The 22,516-nt window shown below is 48.2% G+C and overlaps 1 protein-coding gene across 1 annotated transcript; it reads right to left on the bottom strand.

Moving 5' to 3' along the window:
- Positions 1-6,127: 6,127 nt before the first annotated feature.
- On the bottom strand, positions 6,128-12,731 carry LOC309884565 (antigen-presenting glycoprotein CD1d-like). Its single transcript, XM_082773649.1, has 6 exons — positions 12,608-12,731; positions 11,201-11,458; positions 6,911-7,192; positions 6,543-6,827; positions 6,309-6,405; positions 6,128-6,224 (listed from the first exon to the last, which is right to left on the bottom strand). Exons 1-6 carry the CDS (start codon positions 12,663-12,665, stop codon positions 6,218-6,220), a joined length of 987 nt encoding a protein of 328 aa, XP_082629775.1. The 5' UTR covers positions 12,666-12,731; the 3' UTR covers positions 6,128-6,217.
- Between the last annotated feature and the right edge of the window lie 9,785 nt (positions 12,732-22,516).

The raw sequence follows: 22,516 nt of genomic DNA, 5'->3' as shown, positions 1-22,516 counted from the left end.
CAGGAGCCGCAGCTGCACATTTCTTTCTGTTGCTGTTCTGCCTGGGCAGTTCCAGCAGTGCTAGTTGTATCAGCAGCCAATGGAGTCTGCACTGCGGTTTTGGGGTGTTCCTGGTGCACTACGGTCATTCAGGAGGATGTGGTAGAAGGCTGGCCCAGGGCTGTGAATAGTGGGGGAAAATTCAGTGGGTTAACCCTCATGGCTGCAAGACCCAGGGAGATGTCAGGTGAGCATGTAATAGGGTTTACGCTGCAATGTCTGTAATAGGGTTTACCCTGCAGTGCCCTGGCAGAGAGCACTGGGGTTGTTCTGACTGCCCTTCCTGGTAGCACATCACTCAGAGACAGGGTCCAGCACAGCTCTTTTCCAGACATCAGCTACATTGTGGGGGTGACTGTCCCCTGCCTTTCTGTCTTTTGTAAGGGCAGGAGATGGGCAAGGGGGCAGCAGTAGGGCATGGAGGAGATTTGGACCCCAAACCAGCCCAGAGAGTGAGGGATAGCAAGTCCCACAGCACGAGCAGCTTTGCACCAACTGGAAACATCTTCCTGTGTCGGAGGTTGGAGATGTCACTTGGGTCCTTCCCTCTCTCTTCTCCCTCTACAGCCAAACAGCCCTAAATCCCTTCATCTTTCCCTGTTTTGTGGCTATCCCTGTCCCGAACCCATTCAACATGGTCGCACCAGTTTTTCACTACCTTTCTTCAGGGGTCCAACATTGGTCATAAATGTGCCAGAGGAGGTGGTGGAGGTGGAAATTGCTTCTTCGGACATGCCAGAAGAGGTCGGCTGCTGTCCAGGAAACAGACTATTCCTCCTGGTGCCATGACATAGAGTCTCTGCCATGTACTGGGGATTTTCCTGTGGGGACCCTGCAAGGGGGAAGACACTTGAGAGCCACTTGTTTTTGCAGTAGAATATGTTTTTGCAGTGGAAAATTCCACTAACTTTTCATATTCAAAAGTGATTTTGTAGGTGTGACAGTGGCATAGCAGTGCGGAGTATGTTAAGAAGATAACGGGAAGGTCCTGCTGTCCCAAAATTAGGAGGATAGCTAAGAAAAACAGGATAAGCGTTGGGAAATCAGTAAAAACAAAAAACCACAGGCCCTCTAGTCAAGAGAAAAGAATGAGAAAAGAAAAAAAAAAAAAAAAGGAGAAATTAATGGTTTGTCAAAAACAAAACAAAACAAAACAAAACAACATATATGGGATAGTAATAAGCGTCAAGTAGTTTGTGAACCTGCAGTACTCAGCCAGTGAGGAAACAGGGGAGGAATCAAGTGTTGGGTAATTGGGAATATAAGATTATGTTATGCTTTTGCTGGGTGCTCCTGCTTGCAGGATGCCCGCTATTGCAATCCCAAAATAGCTTCACAGAAGACTCTGTCTGAGAAGAATATTCAGGTAGTTCACATACCTGTGGCTATGGCAGTTGTCTCTTCTACTGAGGTTTATGAACAGCTGTTATTCTCATGACATTCGTGTACTGTTACCTCCTTAAAATCCTGTGGGGAAGCCAGGAGGTGTCGTATATCATTGTCCTTCACACAACACGGCACACCCCACATCACACAGCCCAGGAAGACCCCTGAGCCATGTGTGAGGGACAGAACCTCCTGTCCCAGGAGCTAGGGGCCAGGACTTGGACTTGCTCCTTCATCAAACAAACCAAGGGCTTCACTCACCATCAGAGTCACTTGCACAGTGCCTTTGACTAGCTGTAATCGTGGCCTCCCATTATCTGCTCTAACAAGCCCATGGAGATGCTTTGTCAGTAATAGCCCACATGGAGACCCATTAGAACTCCAAAACACTTCCACATTTCCTTCTGAAATCTTTTCCAACAGTTCGTTCCATAACCTCATTCTCCTTTCGCTACCTAAGGTTCATGGACTCAGCACCAAATATACCATGAGGTTCATTACAATTCACCAATTTTCATCAAGTCTTCAAGACTTGCACAGTTAATTAGTGAGGTTTCAGGAGCGTAATTAAATGCAAAATTTTCCATGGGCACTTGTTTAAAAGGATTTTCCATAATTAAGCTTTGTTGGTTTTTGTTGTTGTTGTTGTTGTTTTTGAGTTGTGAGAAGAATTGATAGCACCATTCTCCAGTTGACATTGATCCAATGTGTCTCCTAAAGAGGTCTAGATAAATAGGAAAAGCAGTCCCATAAGGTCCTACATACACCCACGTACTTAACTTTTCATTACAAGAGACTTCTCCACTAAAGGCTACAGCAGGATGTTAAAGCTCTTTTACACCAAGTCCTATCTGCTTTCCTCAGACAACTGGCTACACACAGAAACAGAAGTTGGGGGGAGTGGGGAGGAGGGAGGAGAGAATGGATAGTTTTATTTTTATTGTGTGTGGGGGGACGATTGTTGTTTTTGGTTTTTGTTGATTTATACATTTATTACAAAAAAAATAAATTACTCCACTGTGAGTCAAATTCAAGTAGTTGCCTCCAATGAGGTGCACATTCCACAAGGGATGGCTGCACAAGCAATGTTTGACATAAATAGATTGGAAATGATAAATACAAACACAATTACAGAGTTGGCTATAGGAATGATAAGAGAAGGTGCTGAAAGATGAACATGCTTAAACTCCCTGAAGTTCCTAGAAACAACTGGATATATGAGAAATGAACAAAGAGCAAGAGCAAGTGGAGGGGTGTGGGGTTTTTACCTTGCTACACAGCTGAACTCCACAACTGCTCTCTCAGTCCTCCTCCTCAAAGGAAAAGAGGGAGAAAATACCATGGAAAGGGTTCAAGGGTTGAGATTAGGACAGGAAGATCACCCACCAGTTATGGTCATGAGTAAAACATGGATTAGATATTGTTTAAGAATGCAATAGTTGTGAAGCATTTAAGAAAGTAGTAATTGTGTGGAATATGTTTTGTAATAATATAGTGAAGGGATGAGGGGTGGAATGTGTGTAAATTGTCCTCTTTGTCAGTGTTGTGATGATATGTTTATTTTGGTGTGGGGAATTTTTTTATTTTATTTTATTTTATTTTATTTTATTTTATTTTATTTTATTTTATTTTATTTTATTTTATTTATTTATTTATTTTGAGGGAAGAAAGCCTTGTGAAGATTGTAATGATTGCAATGTAAGAGTATATTGTGATAGTTCTTAAATATGCTCTTCACGGAGGCAAGGAGTGGAATGTATTGGGTTTATGTGGCAAGGTTTTGGTAGCAAGGGTCTGCAGTGGTGGTCTCTGTGAGAAGACTACAGAAGCTGCTTCGTGTTAGATAAATGCCAGTTTCAGACAGCTCCAAAAGGGACCTGCTGCTGTTGGTTGCACCTCTGTGAGAGCATACTTCAGAAAGGGAAAAAAAAAAAACTGCTGGGCAATAGCAGCTAGGAGAGTGAGGAGTGATAAACAGCCCTGCAGCCACCAAGGTCAGAGCAGGAAGGCATGAGGTACTCCAGGCACCAGAGCAGAAGTTCTGTGGCCTGTGGAGAGGACCCTGGTGGAGCAGGCTGTTCCCCTGCATCCATGGGTCCCACATGGAGCAGATCTCCACGCTGCAGCCCGTGGAGGAGCCCCGGGTGGAGCAGGTGGATGTGGCCTGGAGGAGGCTGCGGCCCATGGAGAGCCCCCGCAGGAGCAGGCCTCGGGCCGGAGCTGCAGCCCGGGGAAAGGAGCCCACACAGGAGCAGATGATTTGGGAGGAACTGCCTCCTATGGGGGACCCAGGTTGGAGCAGTTTGCTCCTGACGGATGGACGCCATAGTATGGAGACATACTGAACAGTTCTTGAAGAGCTATTCCCTGTGGGTAGCCTATGCAGGATCAGTTTAGGCAGAACAGCATCCCGTGGGAGAGACCCCACGCTGGAGCAGGGGCACAACTGTGAAGGGGCAGTGGAAATGAAGTGTTACTGGCATGCGGAAAACGGCCTCCACAATCAGTCAGCTTGTAAAGTAGGTATGTTTATTCAGCCTGGACAGCATGGGGGGAAGTCCCACCAAAGTGCACACCACAACATGGCAACTTGCCTTGGTTATGTGCAGTCAAGTTACATATGCATGAAGTTCCCCAATGCTCCTATACATATGCGTGACCTATACCTACTTCATATTAAAATTAGTTCCAAGAAGGCATTTCCACAAACTCCTCCCATCTGCACTTGTGCAGTGCCTCCTGGTGGTGGTTGCTGGGGATCGTCGGGATGAAGGCTGATAACTCTTCATCACCTCTAGTTGACCCCCTGCCTTTGTGCAGACTCAGCTGCTCCTTGGCTCTCGTCCCAACCACAGGGTTGGTCTCAGCCGGTTCTTGAGACAGGTTCCCTGTTTTTGTCAGGAACCACCCTTTGTGAGGGGCCCCAAGACTTCTTGTTTTGCTTAATTTGCACAGTAGTAAGCAAAGACATTAAGCAACATCTATTTTTAATACAATAATCTAGGTATTCATTCGTCAGCATCCTGTCTACTAAGATTCTCTTAGCTCCCTCTCTCACTGCGGACTGATTGCAGCCCCCATGCCCTGCTTGGGGGGATGATGTAGAAGAGGCTAGATAGGAACGGAGGGTGTTTTTAGTTTGCTTTTGGGCAATAAACGATATTATTGCCAAGTTTGTTTTACCTGTGACAATAATTGGTGGGTGATCTCCTTGTCCTTACGTCACCCTTGAACCTTTTCCATTGTATTTTCTTCCTTTTTTTTTTTTTTTTTTTTTTTTTCTTTTCTTTTTTTTTTTTTTTTCTTTGAGGCGGAGGAATGAGAATACAGTTGTGGTGGAGTTCAGCTGCCCATCAGGGTAAAACCACGACGGGTGCCAACCCCCTGGCTCCCCATGCTGGCTCCAAGCAGGGATGAGTGCAGGACAGAGCAGGGCTCTGTAGGGCAGCATCGACCCTGGCACCACCATTGCCTTGAGGCATTTCCATTCTCCCAGGATAGTAGTCACCCCTAAAACAGCCCCTGAACCCCAGGGGACTAGGTGGCTGTGCTACAGGGTGGGCTGGATCGCAGCACGCTCATACCCAGTTACTTGTGTTTCCTTACTTCCTTTTGTATGTTCACGAGAATAATAAATAGTCTAATGGTTTTATTCTATTCTCATTTTTGTCAGTGCTGGGGCAGGTGAGTCCAAGGGCCATTTCAGCCTTGTGCCATGGGGTGAAGCCATGGGTACACAGCAGAAAGGACAAGGGGGAGAGGAAAGGAGCTGCAGGGACAGCCTAGGGTCATGTGGGAGACAGCAAAGGGACATTGTGGGATGAGAAAATGGCCAGGGCTGGGAATGTGCAGCGCAGGAAAAAGGACACTGGGGGTAGGGAAAAGGGGCAGGTATGGCATAGGAGCACTAGGTTGAAGAAGGGGCAAAGGGACAAGACTGGAGACACAGGACAGGGTGGGGACACATGGGGAAGGGTGACAGGAGAGGGGTGCTTTGGGATATGAAGGGACCATTTTGCAGCATCAACCCTCCCCATCAGCTGGGGTTAACCCCCCCCATCACCTTGAGTTATCCAACTTTTGTTTGCCAGCCCCCAGCGTGTGTTGGCATCCTGCCTGGTCATGGGCCATGTTTTCTGTCCCTGGCAGGCATGTCCTTTACTGCCACTTGTGCCTGGAGCTCCCCACATCGTGTGGCATAGACCTCTTCATCCACTGTTGCCCTGGGACTAAACCATGGAGATTGATTCTGACTGGAACATCCCACTGGGTAGGCAAACCTTGATCCCACTGTCTAGCCTTATGCCTGGGCTCTTTCTGGGTGCTGGACCAAACGTATTTGTCAACGTTCCTGGATCCCAGGGACCAAACCCTGGTTAAGAGGTGCTGATGTGCTCCTGAAGGGGTTGGGGTAGGGGGAGGCGATACCCGCCCCCCTATGCTGGCATTGCTCCTCTGTCTTGGGTTGGTGTTGACGGAGTCCTGCCACTTTATGGGGAGCCTGGTGCCCCCCGGGACAGGGGCATAGGGCCGGGTACTCACTGTCAGTCTCAGGAGGCTTCCCTTCATTTCTCCCAGTGGTGAGGAGTGTGGGCCCTGCACTGCCCCAGGTCTCTGCCTGGCCCGCCCAGGGTGGGACAGAGCTGTGTGGTGCCAAGTGTTCCTTGGTATTTGTCACAGCACATAGTGGGATACTGCAGGCTCGAGGGTTTTAAATAGCAGTTTATTATCAGGAAGTTGAGGGTATTGGCATGGCCTCTGAGTATCCCTGGGGCTGGTGCATCCCACGCTCTCAGCGCCTGCAGGAGAGATGGCAGTGAGCAGGGCCAGTTGAGAGTTCTCAACCCCTTCCCCAAGCAGCATGGCTGGCAAGGAGATCTCACCTGTGCCTGTAGTACCAGACGGTCCCAATGAAGGCCGCAGCCACAGTGAGCAGCACCACAACAGCAACACCAATGCCAAGGGCCACCTTGGAGCTGCCTGAAGGAGAAAAGAGACAGTGGGGCTGCAAGTGCACAGATGGCCACGGCCAGAGTTGCTGTTGGAGCTGGGCTCACCGTCTCCTGTACTGGGCTCTGGGTCACTGCCTACACCCCATCACTGTGGGTGGTACTTACCCCAGGGGATGAGGAGGCTGCGGGTGCCCAGGCTGCAGTGGCGCACGCGGCAAGCATAAGTGTGCCCATCGCCGGGGGCCACGACGAGGGTGCTGCGGAGCTGGTAGGTGAGGTCAGCATTGGGCAGGATGGTGCTGGTGTTGAGTCCTGGGCCTGGCGGCACCTCCTGGCCATCCCGCAACCAGGCCACACTGATGGGTCGCGGGTAGAAGCCAGTGACACGACAGACTAGCAGGAGCTGAGCTGGGTCGCGCTTGTGGGCAAAGACAGTGGCCACAGGTGGCTCTGGGGGGCAAGAGTGAAGGAGTAAGGGGAGCCCCAGTGGAGAAGCTTTGAAGTGGGCCATACTGGGGTCTGGGTGTTCTCACCTTGTCTCTCCAGAGCCGCCCTGCCGTATTCAATGAATCTCTTCATGTGGTCAATGCAGGTGAAGTTGAGGAGGTGTTGCAGTGTTGCGGAAAAGTCCGTGAAGCTGTTGAACTCCTGCTCAATATGCACTGCCAGCTCACTCTCCTGCCACCTCTTCCAGTGGCTGCTGTCCACATCAAAGCTGAGGAAGTTGTGAGCATTGTAGGCAAGATGGTAGAATTTTGTGTAGGAGCCATTGGGGTACAGCTCACAGCCGGTCTTGCACTGGAACACAAAAGGGTCTGGAGGAGGGGGTGGGTATCAGGAGTGCATCTTGAGCTGGAGCCAGAGCTTGAAATGGCAGTTCAGCATTCCCTTCTTTGGGCACAGGCCTTTCCCCCTTCCCTCTGCACCCCAAATTATTCCCACATGTCACTGCTCATTGTGCTGGGTGTAACTGCTCTGAATGAGAAACCTGCCTGTGAGCCCTGGAGCCCGTTCTCCTCAAGCCACTTGTTCCTGCAGCTGGGTCAGGAGCACAGCAAAGGGGGAACCACCACCTTGGGAGCATGACAGGACATGGGGTGCAGGCGTGTGGCTGTGGTAACAGGGGTGGTGCCACTTTGCCTTGCACCCTGCCCATAGGACACCAGCATTGGAATGGCGTGCAGAGCCAGGCACTTGCTCTGTTTCCCATCCCACAAAGGAGAACAGAGAGGGTTGAACTTATACTCCACAGCCTTGGAGGACTTCGCTGGTGGTATTTGGGGTGACCAGAGAAGAATATGCGGCCTGGCATAAGGGCATAAGTGGAGACACAGCCAAAGATGGACTCAGTGATGCTTGTGGATGCCTTCCAACTACCACTTCCATTGTGGATTTTCTGATTCTTTGATTCTCTGATTCTAAAGGTTATGTTAGGGACCAGGACATCCTGGTGCAGGACAGGTGGTTCAGGGGGCTCATTGCCCCAAGATAGGGCCTATCTCCTGCTCTCCTGCTAGCCCTTGGTTAGGGAAGCGACTGACAGCGGCTCTGAGCTCCTACTCACAGCTTTGTGCCTGTCCTCAGTGTTACATATGGAGTGGTAATTCGTGTCGAGAAAATGGTTGATATTAATAAAGAAGGGGGAGATTTGGGAATGTGGCCATGGGGGTTGAAAAGCCCCATGGTTGAGATAACATTAGACTCTTAACGACGAGGCCATCAGGAATATAAAAGAGTTTAGAGGGAACAAAGAAGGGTGATTCAGGAGACTCCATGCAGTCTCCAGTTTCTTGTTCTCCAGCTGGCTTCTTGTTCTCCAGCCGTTAAGGCATGGAAGTTTCTGGGTGTTTGCTGTTGCTGTTCTATGCAAAGTTGTTGGACCAATGAAAAGTTGTTTTGAAAAGAACTGCTGTGGAGAAGGGTATAAGAGGGGAGCCTGCCCTCAAGAAGAAAAAGGCAACATGATGTAATGAAGTTATGTCATCAAAAAGAAGCAGAAAGAAGGAATGAAAAGGAACAGGCTAGCAGAACGGAGACCAGGACGGGAACAGGCACATTGATCGCCTCATGAAGATAGGTTCGGCCAGACTCAGCAAATCACTCAGAGGAGCTCGTGCAGAAAGTCGCTGGAAACAGGCACACTGGAGCTGGAGAGAAGCTCAAGCTGAGAGAAGCGGACCCGCGCACACAACTGCCCCTCACTGGTAAGCAGTTGCGCATTATGGAGAATCATACGTCCTGGTAACCTTACAGCTTTTTCTCCTTGTTAACAATCGGACACTTTATGAGCCTGAAATATGGAACCAAATTCATGTCAAGGTGTGCGACTGCAACTGAAAATGACAAGGTTGCAGTGGGATTGCTCGGCACCTGGCGAGCAGTCTCTGAGGCCTTAAAGAGCCCTGTGGGACCACAGTCAGAAACGTGTGGTTTGCCAGATAGTGAGGGAGCTGCGGGCTCCTTTACTGATCTGACTGCTACGCCATCGGCCCCTCTGCTGCTACAGCCATCTCAGGCCTTTGCTGTTACACCCCCTGCTGATCTGGACGTGCCTCTTGAACCAGGCCTCTTGGCCTTCAAAAGGAGATCATAGAATCATAGAATATCCTGAGTTGGAAGGGACCCTTAAGGATCATCAAGTCCAACTCTTGACACCACACAGGTCTACCCAAAAGTTCAGACCATGTGACTAAGTGCACAGTCCAATCTCTTCTTAAAATCAGACGGGCTCAGTGCAGTGACCACTTCCCTGGGGAGCCTGTTCCAGTGTGCAACCACCCTCTCTGTGAAGAACCCCCTGCTGATGCCAAGCCTAAATTTCCCCTGCCTCAGCTTAACCCCGTTCCCGCGGGTCCTGTCACTGGTGTTAATGGAGAAAAGGTCTCCTGCCTCTCGACACCCTCTTACGAGGAAGTTGTAGACTGTGATGAGGTCTCCCCTCAGCCTCCTCTTCTCCAGGCTGAACAGGCCCAGTGACCTCAGCCGTTCTTCGTACGTCTTCCCCTCCAGGCCTTTCACCATCTTCGTAGCCCTCCTCTGGACACTTTCCAACAGTTTCATGTCCTTTTTATACTGTGGTGCCCAGAACTGCACACAGTACTCGAGGTGAGGCCGCACCAGCGCAGAGTAGAGCGGGACAATCACCTCCCTTGACCTACTAGCGATGCCGTGCTTGATGCACCCCAGGACACGGTTGGCCCTCCTGGCTGCCAGGGCACACTGCTGGCTCATATTCAACTTGCTGTCTACCACGACCCCCAGATCCCTCTCTTCTAGGCTGCTCTCCAGCGTCTCATCGCCCAGTCTGTATGTGCAGCCAGGGTTTCCCCGTCCCAGGTGCAGGACCCGGCACTTGCTCTTATTGAACTTCATGCGGTTGGTGATCGCCCAGCTCTCCAACCTATCCAGATCCCTCTGCAAGGCCTTTCCACCCTCATTCAAGTCCACAACTCCTCCAAGTTTGGTGTCATCAGCAAACTTGCTCAATGGATATGCTGAATATAAGATGGATATGCTTTTCTGTGATCCGGGAAGAACGGGACACATAAAGCCCAAAGGCTGAGTTGCTTGACAACTTAAAGCAGGACTTATTGTTCAAAAGGAGTGGAAAATGGCGACTTGTTTGTAATCAAGACAAAGAATGGAAAATGGACACCGTTAAGTCATGGAACTTAAAGGATTGCTTGTTACCTTTCCTGATTGTACGTATGTATAGGCATACTCGGGTTTAGTATGTAAAGCAATGTTCTGTATATTTAGAATGTTTGATGTTCGTGTGTGCGTGTTGGTGGAGCGTAGACTCCACGCACACCCAGTGCTGTTTACTTGCCTTTTATACCTTTTAGAAATATTTGTTTTATAAATATTACAAAATTCAGATTGAATTGAGACCTCATTTATAACATCAGCAAACTTACAGAATCATAGAATCACAGAATCATTAAGATTGGAAAAGACCTCCAAGATCATCTGGTCCATCCATCCCCCAACCACCAATATTATCCACTAAATCATATCCCTAAGTACAACATCCAGGCTTTTCTTTAGCAACCCCAGCGATGGCGACTCCACCACTACCCTGGGCAACCCGTCTCCAATGCCTGACTGCTCTTTCCGAGAAGAAATGTCTCCTCGTTTCCCAATTGACCCTCCCCTGGAGCAACTTGAGGCCATGACCTCTGGTCCTATCGCTAGTTACCTGTGAGAAGAGGCCCACCCCCAGCTCCCCAAACCTTCCTTTTCAGCAGTTGTAGAGAGCAATAAACTCTCCCCTGAGCCTCTTCTTCTCCACACTAAATAATCCCAGTTCCCATATGACTTGTGCTCCACCCTTCACCAGCTTTGTAGCCCTTCTCTGGACACTCTCCAGTGCCTCGATGGCTTTGTTGTTGTGAAAGGGCCCAGAACTGAACACAGCACTTGTGGTGCGGCCTCCCCAAAGCAGAGTACAAAGGGACGATCACCCCCCTGGTCCTGCTGGCTACGCTATTCCTTATACAAGCCAGGATGCTATTCTTGGCCACCTGGGTACACTGCCGGCTCATGTTGAGGTGAGCATCAATCATCACCCCCAGACCCTTTTCCTCTGCACAGCTTTTGAGCCACTCTGCCTCAACCCTGCAGCACTGCAAGGGGGGCAGAGAGTCTGAACTCATTCCTCCACTACCAGAAATTATGCAATCGAGTTTCCCTCATTTGTGGAAATCCCAGTGATTAGCACACCCAAAGTGCAGGGGATGAGCCTCACCCTGGGAAAACCACTGCCTAATCACGGTACCTCCCCTGCCATTTAAGTAAGAAAAGGAGGATCACCCAGTACTCACAGGGAATCTGGTACAGCCTAGCTTTGTTCTGCAGTATCAGAATGTAGTTGTACAAATAGATCCTGAACAGATTTTGCAGGTTTTCCCACTCGTCTGCGGGCAGGGCTGAGAAGACCCATGGTTGGAGGTAAATGATTTCCCTGGTGTAGTTCTGCAGGGCAGCAAAGACGATGTCCTCCAGGGTGGCCCAGCCTGAAAGTTCCACCGAGTTGCTATTGTAGAAGGTACAGCTATGGAATAGGTGGAGTTTCTGAGAGCCTGTGGGGTGACAGAGGAGAGAAGGTTGTGCTGATTAGCACGAGGGTGAAGGAGAAGGGCAGGAGGCCCCAGGAGGAGGAGTGGCCCACAGGGTCCTCAGGGATGGGCAGAGTGAGATGGGGAAGGTGGGCAGGGCAGGGGAAATCCCCTTGTCTAGCTGCTTTCACCAATTTGCAATTTCCTTCCACTGCCTCGATGTGCCTCACTCTCTCGGCTTCTTCTCTAATTCCCTTTTTACCCCTTCACCACCCTGATGTGACCACCTGAGAGCTATCACTTGGCTGTGTGGAGGGGACAGCAGGGGTGCTCTTGTCTGTGGCTGGGAACAACAGTTCCACCAGTTCACATGGGGACCCAGGTCCGGCAGAGACCTGCTCACAGTGCAGGAAATCTTCTCAAGGGGGAAGTGGGGGAGGAGAATTTTGCCTAGGTTTGTGGTGGTGGGGGGCTGCTGGGCAGCACTCATGGGAAACTGGATCGTGACAGGAGGCAGGAGAGCAAGTCCAACACTCACACAGTGACTCCTGTCATGCTGAATGAAACCCTGAGAACTAATGGCACAAAGTAAAGCCTGGATTGGGGCAGTAAGAGCCCCCCTGCCTGGAGTGCAATGAGTACCTGATCTCAGCATGGAAAATGCAGGCTGGAACAAAGCTGGAGGCTCCTTGTGGCTGCAAAAGAAAGCTTTAACCATAGCAGAAGCATGCAAAGGATCCAGCAACCTTTCAATGGCAAAAGAAATGATCCCACATGCTCAGGGCAGTGCCCAGGACCTGCTTAAGCGGTTAGAGCCCAGTGCAGGACTGTTGAGCCACGAGGGGAAAAGATACCCTTCCACGTGCGCCCATGAACGGCCAGGAGGAAAAAGGCACGTTTGGGGACACTCCATCACCCCAAGCCTGCCTGGGAGTCCTTGGCCCTTGTGCTGGAGCTATCAGCAGTGGTCTGGTCAGGATGGTGCAGGGCAGTGAGCCCAGAGCTGGACATGGGAGCAGAGGGGGTGGGCAGAGATAGGGCACCTTTGGATGCTGCACCTAAGTGACGGGTATAATCTCCCCATGCACCTTCATCTCCCTGGGCCTCACCCCCTGCCACCCCTGTACAGACCCACAGTAGAGAGAACGGAGCAGATAGGAGTGTGCCACTTACCCTCTGGGTCTGCCCACATCCCAGGAAGGATGAAGAGAAGAAGGCAAGGGAACTGCATGCTGCCAGTGGTGAAGCCCCAAGCATTCAGAAGTGGGTGCAGCACGAAGCGTAAAGGGCTGCAGGAGCCGCAGCTGCACACTTCTTTCTGTTGCTGTTCTGCCTGGGCAGTTCCAGCATTGCTGGTGGCATCAGCAGCCAATGGGGTCTGCACTGCGGTTTTGGGGTGTTCCTGGCACACTACAGTCATTCAGGAGGATGTGGTGGAAGGCTGGCCCAGGGCTGTGAGTAGTGGAGGAAATTCAGTGGGTTAACCCACATCTTCCTGTGTCGGAGGTTGGAGATGTCACTTGGGTCCTTCCCTCTCTCTTCTCCCTCTACAGCCAAACAGCCCTAAATCCCTTCATCTTTCCCTGTTTTGTGGCTATCCCTGTCCCGAACCCATTCAACACGGTCGCACCAGTTTTTCACTACCTTTCTTCAGGGGTCCAACATTGGTCATAAATGTGCCAGAGTAGGTGGTGGAGGTGGAAATTGCTTCTTCAGACATGCCAGAAGAGGTTGGCTGCTGTCCAGGAAACAGACTACTCCTCCTGGTGCCATGACATAGAGTCTCTGCCATGTACTGGGGATTTTCCTGTGGGGACACTGCAAGGGGGAAGACACTTGAGAGCCACAAGAGCCACACAGAGTGCAAGGGGCAGCAGGGCACAACGGGCAGCAGGTGACGAGGGTGTTCTCTGGGGAGCCCCAGTACATCCTGCAAGCCCTTAGTCACTTTTGCTGGAAAAAGGTGCTGCAACAGACTGGGGTCAACCTGCTCAGGTAGAAGAGGGTTAATAGGCAGGGAAATGACATCCCAGAAAATGATGCTGGGATAAAACACATGTGTGAGGCCTCAAACCTTGTCCTTGTGTCTCCCTCTCCTTACTCATGGCACCCCATCTCCATTACTGTGGGCTACGTTAGCTCCAATAGAGGTGGTGACACCTTTGGTATTCAGTCCCAAGAGAATAACAACTTCCAACCTCCTGGCCCTGTACTAGGAAAGATCTGCTATGGGGTACCCTGCACCCTCTGAATGCAAAGACAAGGGCTACCTTCCATGCTACCTGCTTGACCCTGGGCTGCCCAGGGAAGAGGTGACAAGCATCTCCAGGCTGCCCAACAGCTGTTGGGTTTGGGACAGATGCAGGCTGGAGGAAAGGGATCCTCCAGGAGCTCCTCTGTGAGGTGCAGGTCTCCAGCACCCCAAGCAGAGACAGCCCCCACCCCCATTGTGGCTGAGCCAGCTGATGACAAAGCGCTATGCAGGTCCATGGGAAGACCATTCCCCGCTATCATAGGGCCTCTGGAGTGGCAGTACTCAGCTGGGCAGGATCCCAGAGCTGGGATGGGGATGGGGCACCTTTGGCCATGACCCATTAGCTCCAATGCATGTACCACAGCTCCCATTGCCAGGAAGCTGCAGGAAATGAGTACACGCCATTTCCAGGGATTCTCCTTCCATGCCATAGTCAGTCAGGCCACCTCTCTGCTTCCCTGCACCCCACAGTGCTGTGGAGCTCTGACTCTCCCCTAAACACCCACCAGGAGAGGGCTTGGGGCTGGGCTGCAACCTGGTGCTCCCCTTCCCTTCCCACCATCTTTGGCAGGGAAACCTGCTCCCCCTCCCCAGCTGCCACCAGGGTTTGGGAATGGAAATGACAGGAGCCACCCCCCCTCTCCACTCCATCTCTCCATTGCCACCAGCATTCAGTCACAGTTCAGCAGAGTTGCCAGGCCCAGGGAGAACAATGGCAGGATGGGGGCAGCACCAGGAAGGGGTGGCAGAGTGTTTCTGCTCAGGTTTGGGCACCAGGTCTTCAGTCAGTGTTTCACAGCACCTGGTGGGTGCTGGGTGTAGGGATGACAAATTACCTAGGCCCAACATTACCTCCACAATGTGCACTACCCACTCACTGATCCTCCCCAGCTGCCCCCTAGCAGGTCCCCTTACACTGCAGTTTCTCTTCTGCTTTCGTGGTGGGTGGGGAGGACCACACTGGGGTTGAAGGCAGAACTGAAACCACAGCTAAAGGGAAGCTGGAGATAGAGCACTGATAACGTCCAAGCACAAGTAGGGCCAGGGTGTCCATTCCCTATCCTGATGCAGTGTGTCCAGTTAGCCCTCCAAGCACAACCAGCACCAGGGGTCCCTCCATCATGGGTGCCCCCAGCTGTGGTGGGGAGGTGAAGAAGGCCCATCCAGGAACACTGCAGTCTGAGCCCTGGAACCCCGAGATGCTGAGACAGACACAGGGAGACTTCCTTTCCCTGGAGCTGCTCCACAGAGAAGTGGGGATGCTGTGGTGGTGTGGTGGGACCAGACATGGCTCTCACAACTCCACTTTTTCTGCAGCTCACCTTGGCATCTCCCAGGGGACACCATGCAAATTGGACATTCCCATTCATCCTGGCATCAGGATCGGATGAGAGCTCAGCTGGTTGGATGGGAAAGGCCAGCCATTGGGTGGCCAGTGAGGGAAGGGGCAGCGAGACATTTGTCTGTACAGTTCTATCAAGGTGACCATTGGTCCTCACAGCTTCCCCCTCTTGTCAGTGCTGGTCACTGGTAGCTGAGTAGCTGGTATGGCAGGAGCAAGCCCGGGGCTCATGCAGGTTATTTTGAGGTCACTTATTGCTGGGTATCTGATAGGGCAGTTGGCACATATGTGCCTTTGCTCATGGTTTGTTCAAGGCCTTCTGCATTTTCTCCAAATGTCTCTCACTAGTGCACTGGACCAGAAGTTTTGCTTTAGCTCTCCCTCATCTCCATTCAGTGTACCTGTTCTCATGTTTTCTTTGCTTGCTTACATTATCTTAGTACTAGCTGTAGAAGAGGTCACAATTTCTTTCTCCTTGCTGTTTTCACTTTCTTTTGGTCAGCAAATTAATTCCACTGTCTTCTGTTGTAACTGTTGAGCTGATACCTTGCAGGATACTCCAGGATACTGCATGCTTATGCAGTATCTACATACCTCTGGAGATAGCACAACTCCAGGATGTTTTAACTGACTTCAGCTGAAGGGATTCCTTGAAGGAATACTAACTGAGACTAGGTAAGCCTTGGGAGATTGTTTCTATCCAGGCTTAGGTTACTATTTAAGAGCTAGAGGGCTTTCCTCCTGCTTTCCATAACCAAAGTAGTTCACACTTCTTCAAGAATGTGTCTATTTGATTCATCAGGTCAAAAACATATAAATACAGCAAGTGTTTGGGTCCACTGTCTTCTTTTGAGCTGTTAATATACTGCAGGGCTGGAAAATCTCTATTCTTGTTGCAGGCAGAACAGATGTGGCATGGGAAATTTAATTTAATTTAGTGACAATTAAGATAAACATTATTACTGGTTTGTTTGCTGAGAAACAAAGAAGACAAATATTTCAATATTTAGGGAGAACACCTCTCCTCTCCCTTTCCCAGGCCAAGCTTCACTCCTAACACATCTCCTCTTGCTTCCCAGTATCTGCTGTCACCACAGGTTACAGTCATTTCTTCTGGGAAGATGATGGCAGCATGGAAGGTTGGGCTCAGTGCACTATGTTTTTTGTGTTGTTGTTTGTTTGTTTGTTTAATTTTTTATGCCACTCTTTGTTCTTTATTCTTTTCTTCTTCTGCTTCTTCTTTCTTACTTACTTTCTTTGCTCCAGAATAGGCCCTAAACAGACCACAGGCCCTTTGGGAAAGTTCTTTCTGTGGCATGGGCTTAGTCATGGTCCACAATCCCTTTGGGGTGTATTTGCTCTGCTGTGGAGCACCTCCCACTGCTCTGGCTTTGCTGTTCCTTTTTCCAGGTATTTACTACCCATTCCTAAATATAGGGTCACAGAAGTGCCATAAACTCTGGCTAGGAAGAGGCAAGCTAAGTGGAACCAGCCATTAACAGGACAGGGCACTTCCTGATCTTCTGCAGGCATCACCCCTGCAGCCCTCCTCCTTTCTTCCCCTGATGCATAAATCTTGCCATGTATGTACGGTACAATTCTTCATTGCAGTTAAGCTACAATGACTTGAGTTGAGAGACTATTTAGCTGAGATTATATTGCAGTTTGAGTATATTCACCAAAGTAGGAAAACAAAACAAAACAAAACAACAAGCCACATATAACAGGGCCTAGAACACAATTCCACCTTTTTAGCTTAGCTCAAGGCTACCTAGCTAATAACAGCTGTCATGAAGAAAGGTAAGAAGCCTTAGTCATCCTTCTACCTTCACTTGGGAGATACTTGTAACTGTGAATCTTGCCCTTGACACCCATCTGAGCTACACAGCACGTATATTGCAGCTAAGTCAGCAGCAAGTCTCATACTTCCTCATTCCTGACACTAATCCTGTCCCTTTTGGCTTGACTGACCAAAACACCTTTGGATTTGACTTTTCACCTCAGATTTGCTGGGTGATCACTGGGCTCTTGGATGACTCCGGTCATTTCCAGACCTGATTTGGACCCTGACTTTGCTGATTTGGTTTCCTGGCTCCTTGTTGGTGATGTTGCTGCTCTTCCTCCCCTGTCTTCAGTTCCTGACTCACCTTGCCTTATAAAGCAGCCTGTCCTTGATACCTTATCTGTCAATGGAATATGGTGGATTTATGCCAGCACTGGCCAGGGCACATCTGTACATGAGGAGTGATTTATTCTTAAATCTTTGCTACTTGGTCTTTGTGGAAGCTACATTAGTTTCAGGTCAGCTGGAAGTTCTTCCTCCACAATACTAACTCTGTTTTGTGAGAGATTTGTCCCAGTGGTTTAAGGGATCCAAATCTAGGAATATTGTAAACTTCTATGTACCATTAAGGAAACTTCTCAACTAGTCAAATTGCATTTAATCCAGTGGTATGTTTTAAGTAAACAGTGGAGTGGTGTAACAACTGACAGTCAGCTTGGCTCTACCATGCCATTCTCTCTTTCTGCCTCCTCAAAAGAACAGAGGGAGAAAATATGATTTTAAAAAAAGAAAAAAGAAAAAAAAAAGTTCATGGATTGAGAAAAGAATGGGGAGACTGCTCATCAGTTAATATGACAGTAAAACAGACTCAACATAAAGGAGATTTAAGTAATTTATTAACTATAGATAACAGGTTAGTGCAGTAAGAAATAAAAGTGAACTAAAAAGACCTTCCCTCCACCCCCATCCACCCTCTTCTACATCCTCCTCTGAGCAGTGGAGGGGAATGGGGGCTGCGGTCAGTCAACAGTGCTTCACCTCTTCTGCTCCTTCCTGGTCATCTCTTTCCCTGCTCCAATGTGGTCCTTCCCATGAAATGCCATCCAATCCTATATGGGCTTCCCACAGACAACAGCTTTTCAAGAACTGCTCCAATATGGGCCCATACCATCCTTCAGGAGCAGACTACTCCAGCATGAGTCCATTGTCACAGATGAAATTTTTACACAGGTCTGATGTATCAGCAATTTAAAGTTTATTAATTTCTTTATTGTCAATCACAAATTAGTTTTTATGTTTTTTTTTTTTTCCTTAACAGCACTTAATCGTCAGTTAATCATTACCCTATTTAACACAACAATTGAATAGTGTTTGCTACAATCAAAACAACAACTTAGTTAAAGATTCAGGAGAGGTATTAGTGGATTCTATACAGCAAGGGATTGGAGATTTCTATACAGTGCGAGATTAGGGATTTCTGTACAACAAGTTATTGCGGTTTCTAAACTGAGTTGTGTACTCAAAAAATTTCCCTCTTTTGGTTCATTACACTTCTCGGTGTTGGCATATTCAGCAGATGATTGTTGAATCTTGATAAGTGAGGCATCTAGTGAACTACTCTCTTCTCTCCATGTTGGTATATACAGTGGAAAATCATTGAACCTCAAGGAGTCTTGCCCTGAGAGGCATTCTACCACAGGGGGAAATCCTAGCCCACTGTGATCCTGGAGAGCTCCAGAGGCTCTTCACTTAGGACCAATGTTTATAGGACCATGAGATGATTGGCTTTAGTCAGTAATTTTCCATCCTGGCCACAATTAAGGTTAGGTATTTTTTGTTCCATACAATTCCAGATTGTACAGTTCTGCTATCAAGGTAGCAGTAGTTTATCTCACAACTCTTGGGGTCCTCAGGTAGCTCCATCCTGAGATACTTGATGGGTCCAATTCAGTCCAATTACTTACTAGGACTCCAAGGAGTGCGGAGGTAAAGTCACCGGCTTGTCCACATACTCAACAATCACTAATACTAGTATATTTTACAATGCTTTTCACAAGTGAAACATACATGTTAGCATCAAAAGCCACACCAGACATGCTAATTAAAGCTGTAATTACAAAGAACCAAACTAATGTCTTTGCAAATGAGGTCTTAAAGGTCCAGATGGTGTTGACATCCATTGCAATTTAGGGGCCTTCTTGACTCTGGTATGGTGAATCCAGGATGATTGTTCCTTGATCTTTATAACTGTGTGAGAGGTCAGTAGTACTTGGAAAGGGCCCTCCCACTTTGGTCGTAAAGGTGTATCTGCAAGAGATCTAGCATATATATAATCCCCAGGTTCAACATTGTGCCAGGCCCATCAAGACCTCAGGTCCTAGATCCTAGGACTAGCTTCTTGAATTCCTGAAACTATTTCTACAGGCTTATGATATAACCTGTCAATATCTCGTTCCCAAGTTCAGTCGATACTCTTACCTGCACACTATAGGGCCTCCCATAAAATATTTCAAAGGGGTTTAATCCCTCTTTTGTTCAGGGCTTCATTCCTATCCTGAGGAGGCCCAGCAGTAATGACTGAGGCCATGTTAGATTATCTTCCTGACCTAATTTTACAATCTGTATCTTGATTAGATGACTCATCTTTTCTACCTGGCCACTTGACTGTGGGTTGTATAGAGTATGAAGCTGCCAATCTATCCCCAGTAGTTTACTCACTTTTGAGACAGTCTTTGCAATGAAATAGGATCTCTGATCTGATGAGATTACTGCAGGAACCTCAGATCTGGGTATGATCTCTTGAAGTAATATCTTAGTTACTTTGCTTGACTTATTGGTCTGGCAAGGGAATGCTTCTGGCCATCCTGAAAAGGTATCCATCAAGACCAACAGATATCGAAACACCCCTTTTCTTGGGAGATCTGAAAAATCAATTTGCCATTGCTGTCCTGGATAATTTCCTTTCCCTATTTGCCCAAACTGGGCTTTAGGCTCTGTTTTGGGGTTTGATTCCTGTCTGTAGGTTATTTCTAAGGTATATAACACACTGTTTCGATACCTGTCAGACAATGGTATACAAATTACGTCTTCAGTTACCATCTCATATAATAGTTTGGAGGGTATCATAATTCTCCCACCCTTTATTTGTCCTAAACCTGTTGGTAATATTTTTTTTCATTTACATCTTCAATTAATTACTTATAGATCTTAGAATATTCTATTTCATTCTCTAATGCTTTTGCTAATGCTTGTTTTTCTCTTCCCGGTACTAGTGTCAAAATTTGACTCTAACTGCTGCCCCTTTGGCCTCTGCATCAGCCAATCTGTTTTCTCTTTCAATATCAGTTTCCCCTGTTTGATGTCCTTTACAGTGCAGAATGGCAAATTTAGTAGGAAGGTATACTGCTCAGAGTAACTTCAGTATCTCTTTTGCATGTTTAATTGATTTCCCTTGGGATGATAAGAGTCCTTTCTCCTTCCAAATTGCCCCATGTGCATGCACCACACCAAAGGCATATTTCGAGTCTGGCCAAATGTTATTTTTTTTTTCCTTTTTGTCAGCTCAAGAGCTCTTATCAAGGTGATGATTTCTGCCTTTTGGGCTAATGTTCCAGGGAAAAGAGGTTTCACCTCAATTACTTTATCAAGTGTTGTTACTGCATATCCTGCAAGGCAAACTCCCTGGCGAATGAAGCTGCTGCCATCTACATACCAATCCTCCACATCTTCTAGGGGTGTATCCTTTAAATCTGGTGGCTGGAGTATACTGTTTCCATAGTCTCAGTGCAATTATGAACTGAAGAAAGAGGTTGGGTTCACAATATTAGTGACTCATTGCTGTATCAGCTGGGCTTTCTGTTGAGAAAATTGATATCCAATTAATCCCAAGAAAATTTAGTAAACTACTAGTCTATTCTACACACTACTTTTCTTCTTCAGTAGCTATCAACAGGTCATCTACGTATTGCAGCACTGTCTCCTTTCCTGGAGGGGTTTTCCAAGCTTCAAGATCACAAGCTGGTTAGTTCCTGAATATGGTGGGACTATTCTTGAAACTCTATGGTAACAGTCCAAGTACACTGAGTTTTTTGTCCTCTATTGGGATTTTCCTATTCAAAGGTAAAGAGTTTCTGGCTCTCAGTCACCACGGGCAGGCAGGAAAAGGCATCCTTTAAAACTAGTACAGTGAACCAAACTTGACCGTTTCCTAATTTTTTCAAAAAGTTATAGGGGTTGGCTACTAATGGGTATAAATCTTTTATACCCTGTATAAAAGCGAAGAGGAGTGAAGAGGAACAGGCTGGCAGAATGGAGACCAGGACGAGAACAGGCACATTGATTGCCTCATGAAGATAGGTTCGGCCAAACTCAGCAAATTGCTCAGAGGAGCTCGTGCAGAAAGTCACTGGAAACAGGCGCACTGGAGCTGGGAAGAAGCTCAAGCTGAGAGAAGCGGACCCGTGCACACAACTGCCCCTCACTGGTAAGCAGTTGCGCATTATGGGGAATCATACGTCCTTAGGAACAAAGACTGTCCTGGTAACCTTACAGCTCATTCTCCTTGTTAGCAATCGGACAGTTCATGATCCTGAAACATGGGACCAAACTGAGGTCAAGGTGTGGGACTCTGCAACTGAAAATGACAAGGTTGCAGTGGGATTGCTCGGCACCTGGCGAGCAGTCTCTGAGGCCTTAAAGAGCCCTGTGGGACCACAGTCAGAAACGTGTGGCTTGCCAGACAGTGAGGGAGCTGCGGGCTCCTTTACTGATCCGACTGCTATGCCATCGGCCCCTCTGCTGCAACAGCCATCTCAGGCCTTTGCTGTTTGGCCCCCTGCTGACCTGGACGTGCCTTTTGACCCAGGCCTCTTGGCCTTCACAAGGACATGGCTATACTTTTCTTTGATCCGGGAAGAACGGGACACATAAGGCCTTGAAGGCCGAATTGCTTGACAACTTAAAGTGAGACATATTTTTCAAAAGGAGTGGAAAATGGCGACTTGTTTGTAATCAAGAAAAGGAGTGGAAAATGGACACCATGAAGTCATGGAACTTAAAGGATTGCTTGTTACCTTTCCTGATTGTACGTATGTGTAGGCATACTCGGGCTTAGTATGTAAAGCAATGTTCTGTATATTTAGAATGTTTGATGTTTGTGTGTGTGTGTTGGTGGAGCATAGACTCCCCGCACACCCAGCGCTGTTTGCTTGCCTTTTATACCTTTTAGAAATATTTGTTTTATAAATATTACAAAATTCAGATTGATCTGAGACCTCATTTATAACATGATCCTCTGGGACACTATAGAAGCAAAACCACTAGCACATAACACCTCAGCCCAGAAAGCTCAATTAATTGCTTTGACAAGGGCCTTGGGATTAGCAGAAGGAAAAACTCTCAATGTCTACACAGATTCTAAAAATGCCTTTGGTGTTTTGCATGCCCATGGAGCAATCTGGAAAGAGTGAGGATTACTGACAACATCTGGATGACCAATCACGCACGGTCCAGAAACTTTACAGTTATTGGAGGCAGTAAAAAAGCCCAAAGCTGTAGCAGTAATGCACTGTAAGAGCCACCAAACGGGTGATCATGACATAATAACAGGGAACAGGCAAGCTGATTTAGCAGCCAAGGAAGCAGCTAGAAGGGCACCAGTAGACTTACAAGGCATGTTATTTCCCTGTGCAAAGACTTTACTTA

This window comes from Aythya marila, assembly GCF_965140915.1.
Source record: "Aythya marila genome assembly, chromosome: 16".
Taxonomy (NCBI): Eukaryota; Metazoa; Chordata; class Aves; order Anseriformes; family Anatidae; genus Aythya; species Aythya marila.
This window is presented reverse-complemented; position numbering and strand designations above follow the sequence as displayed.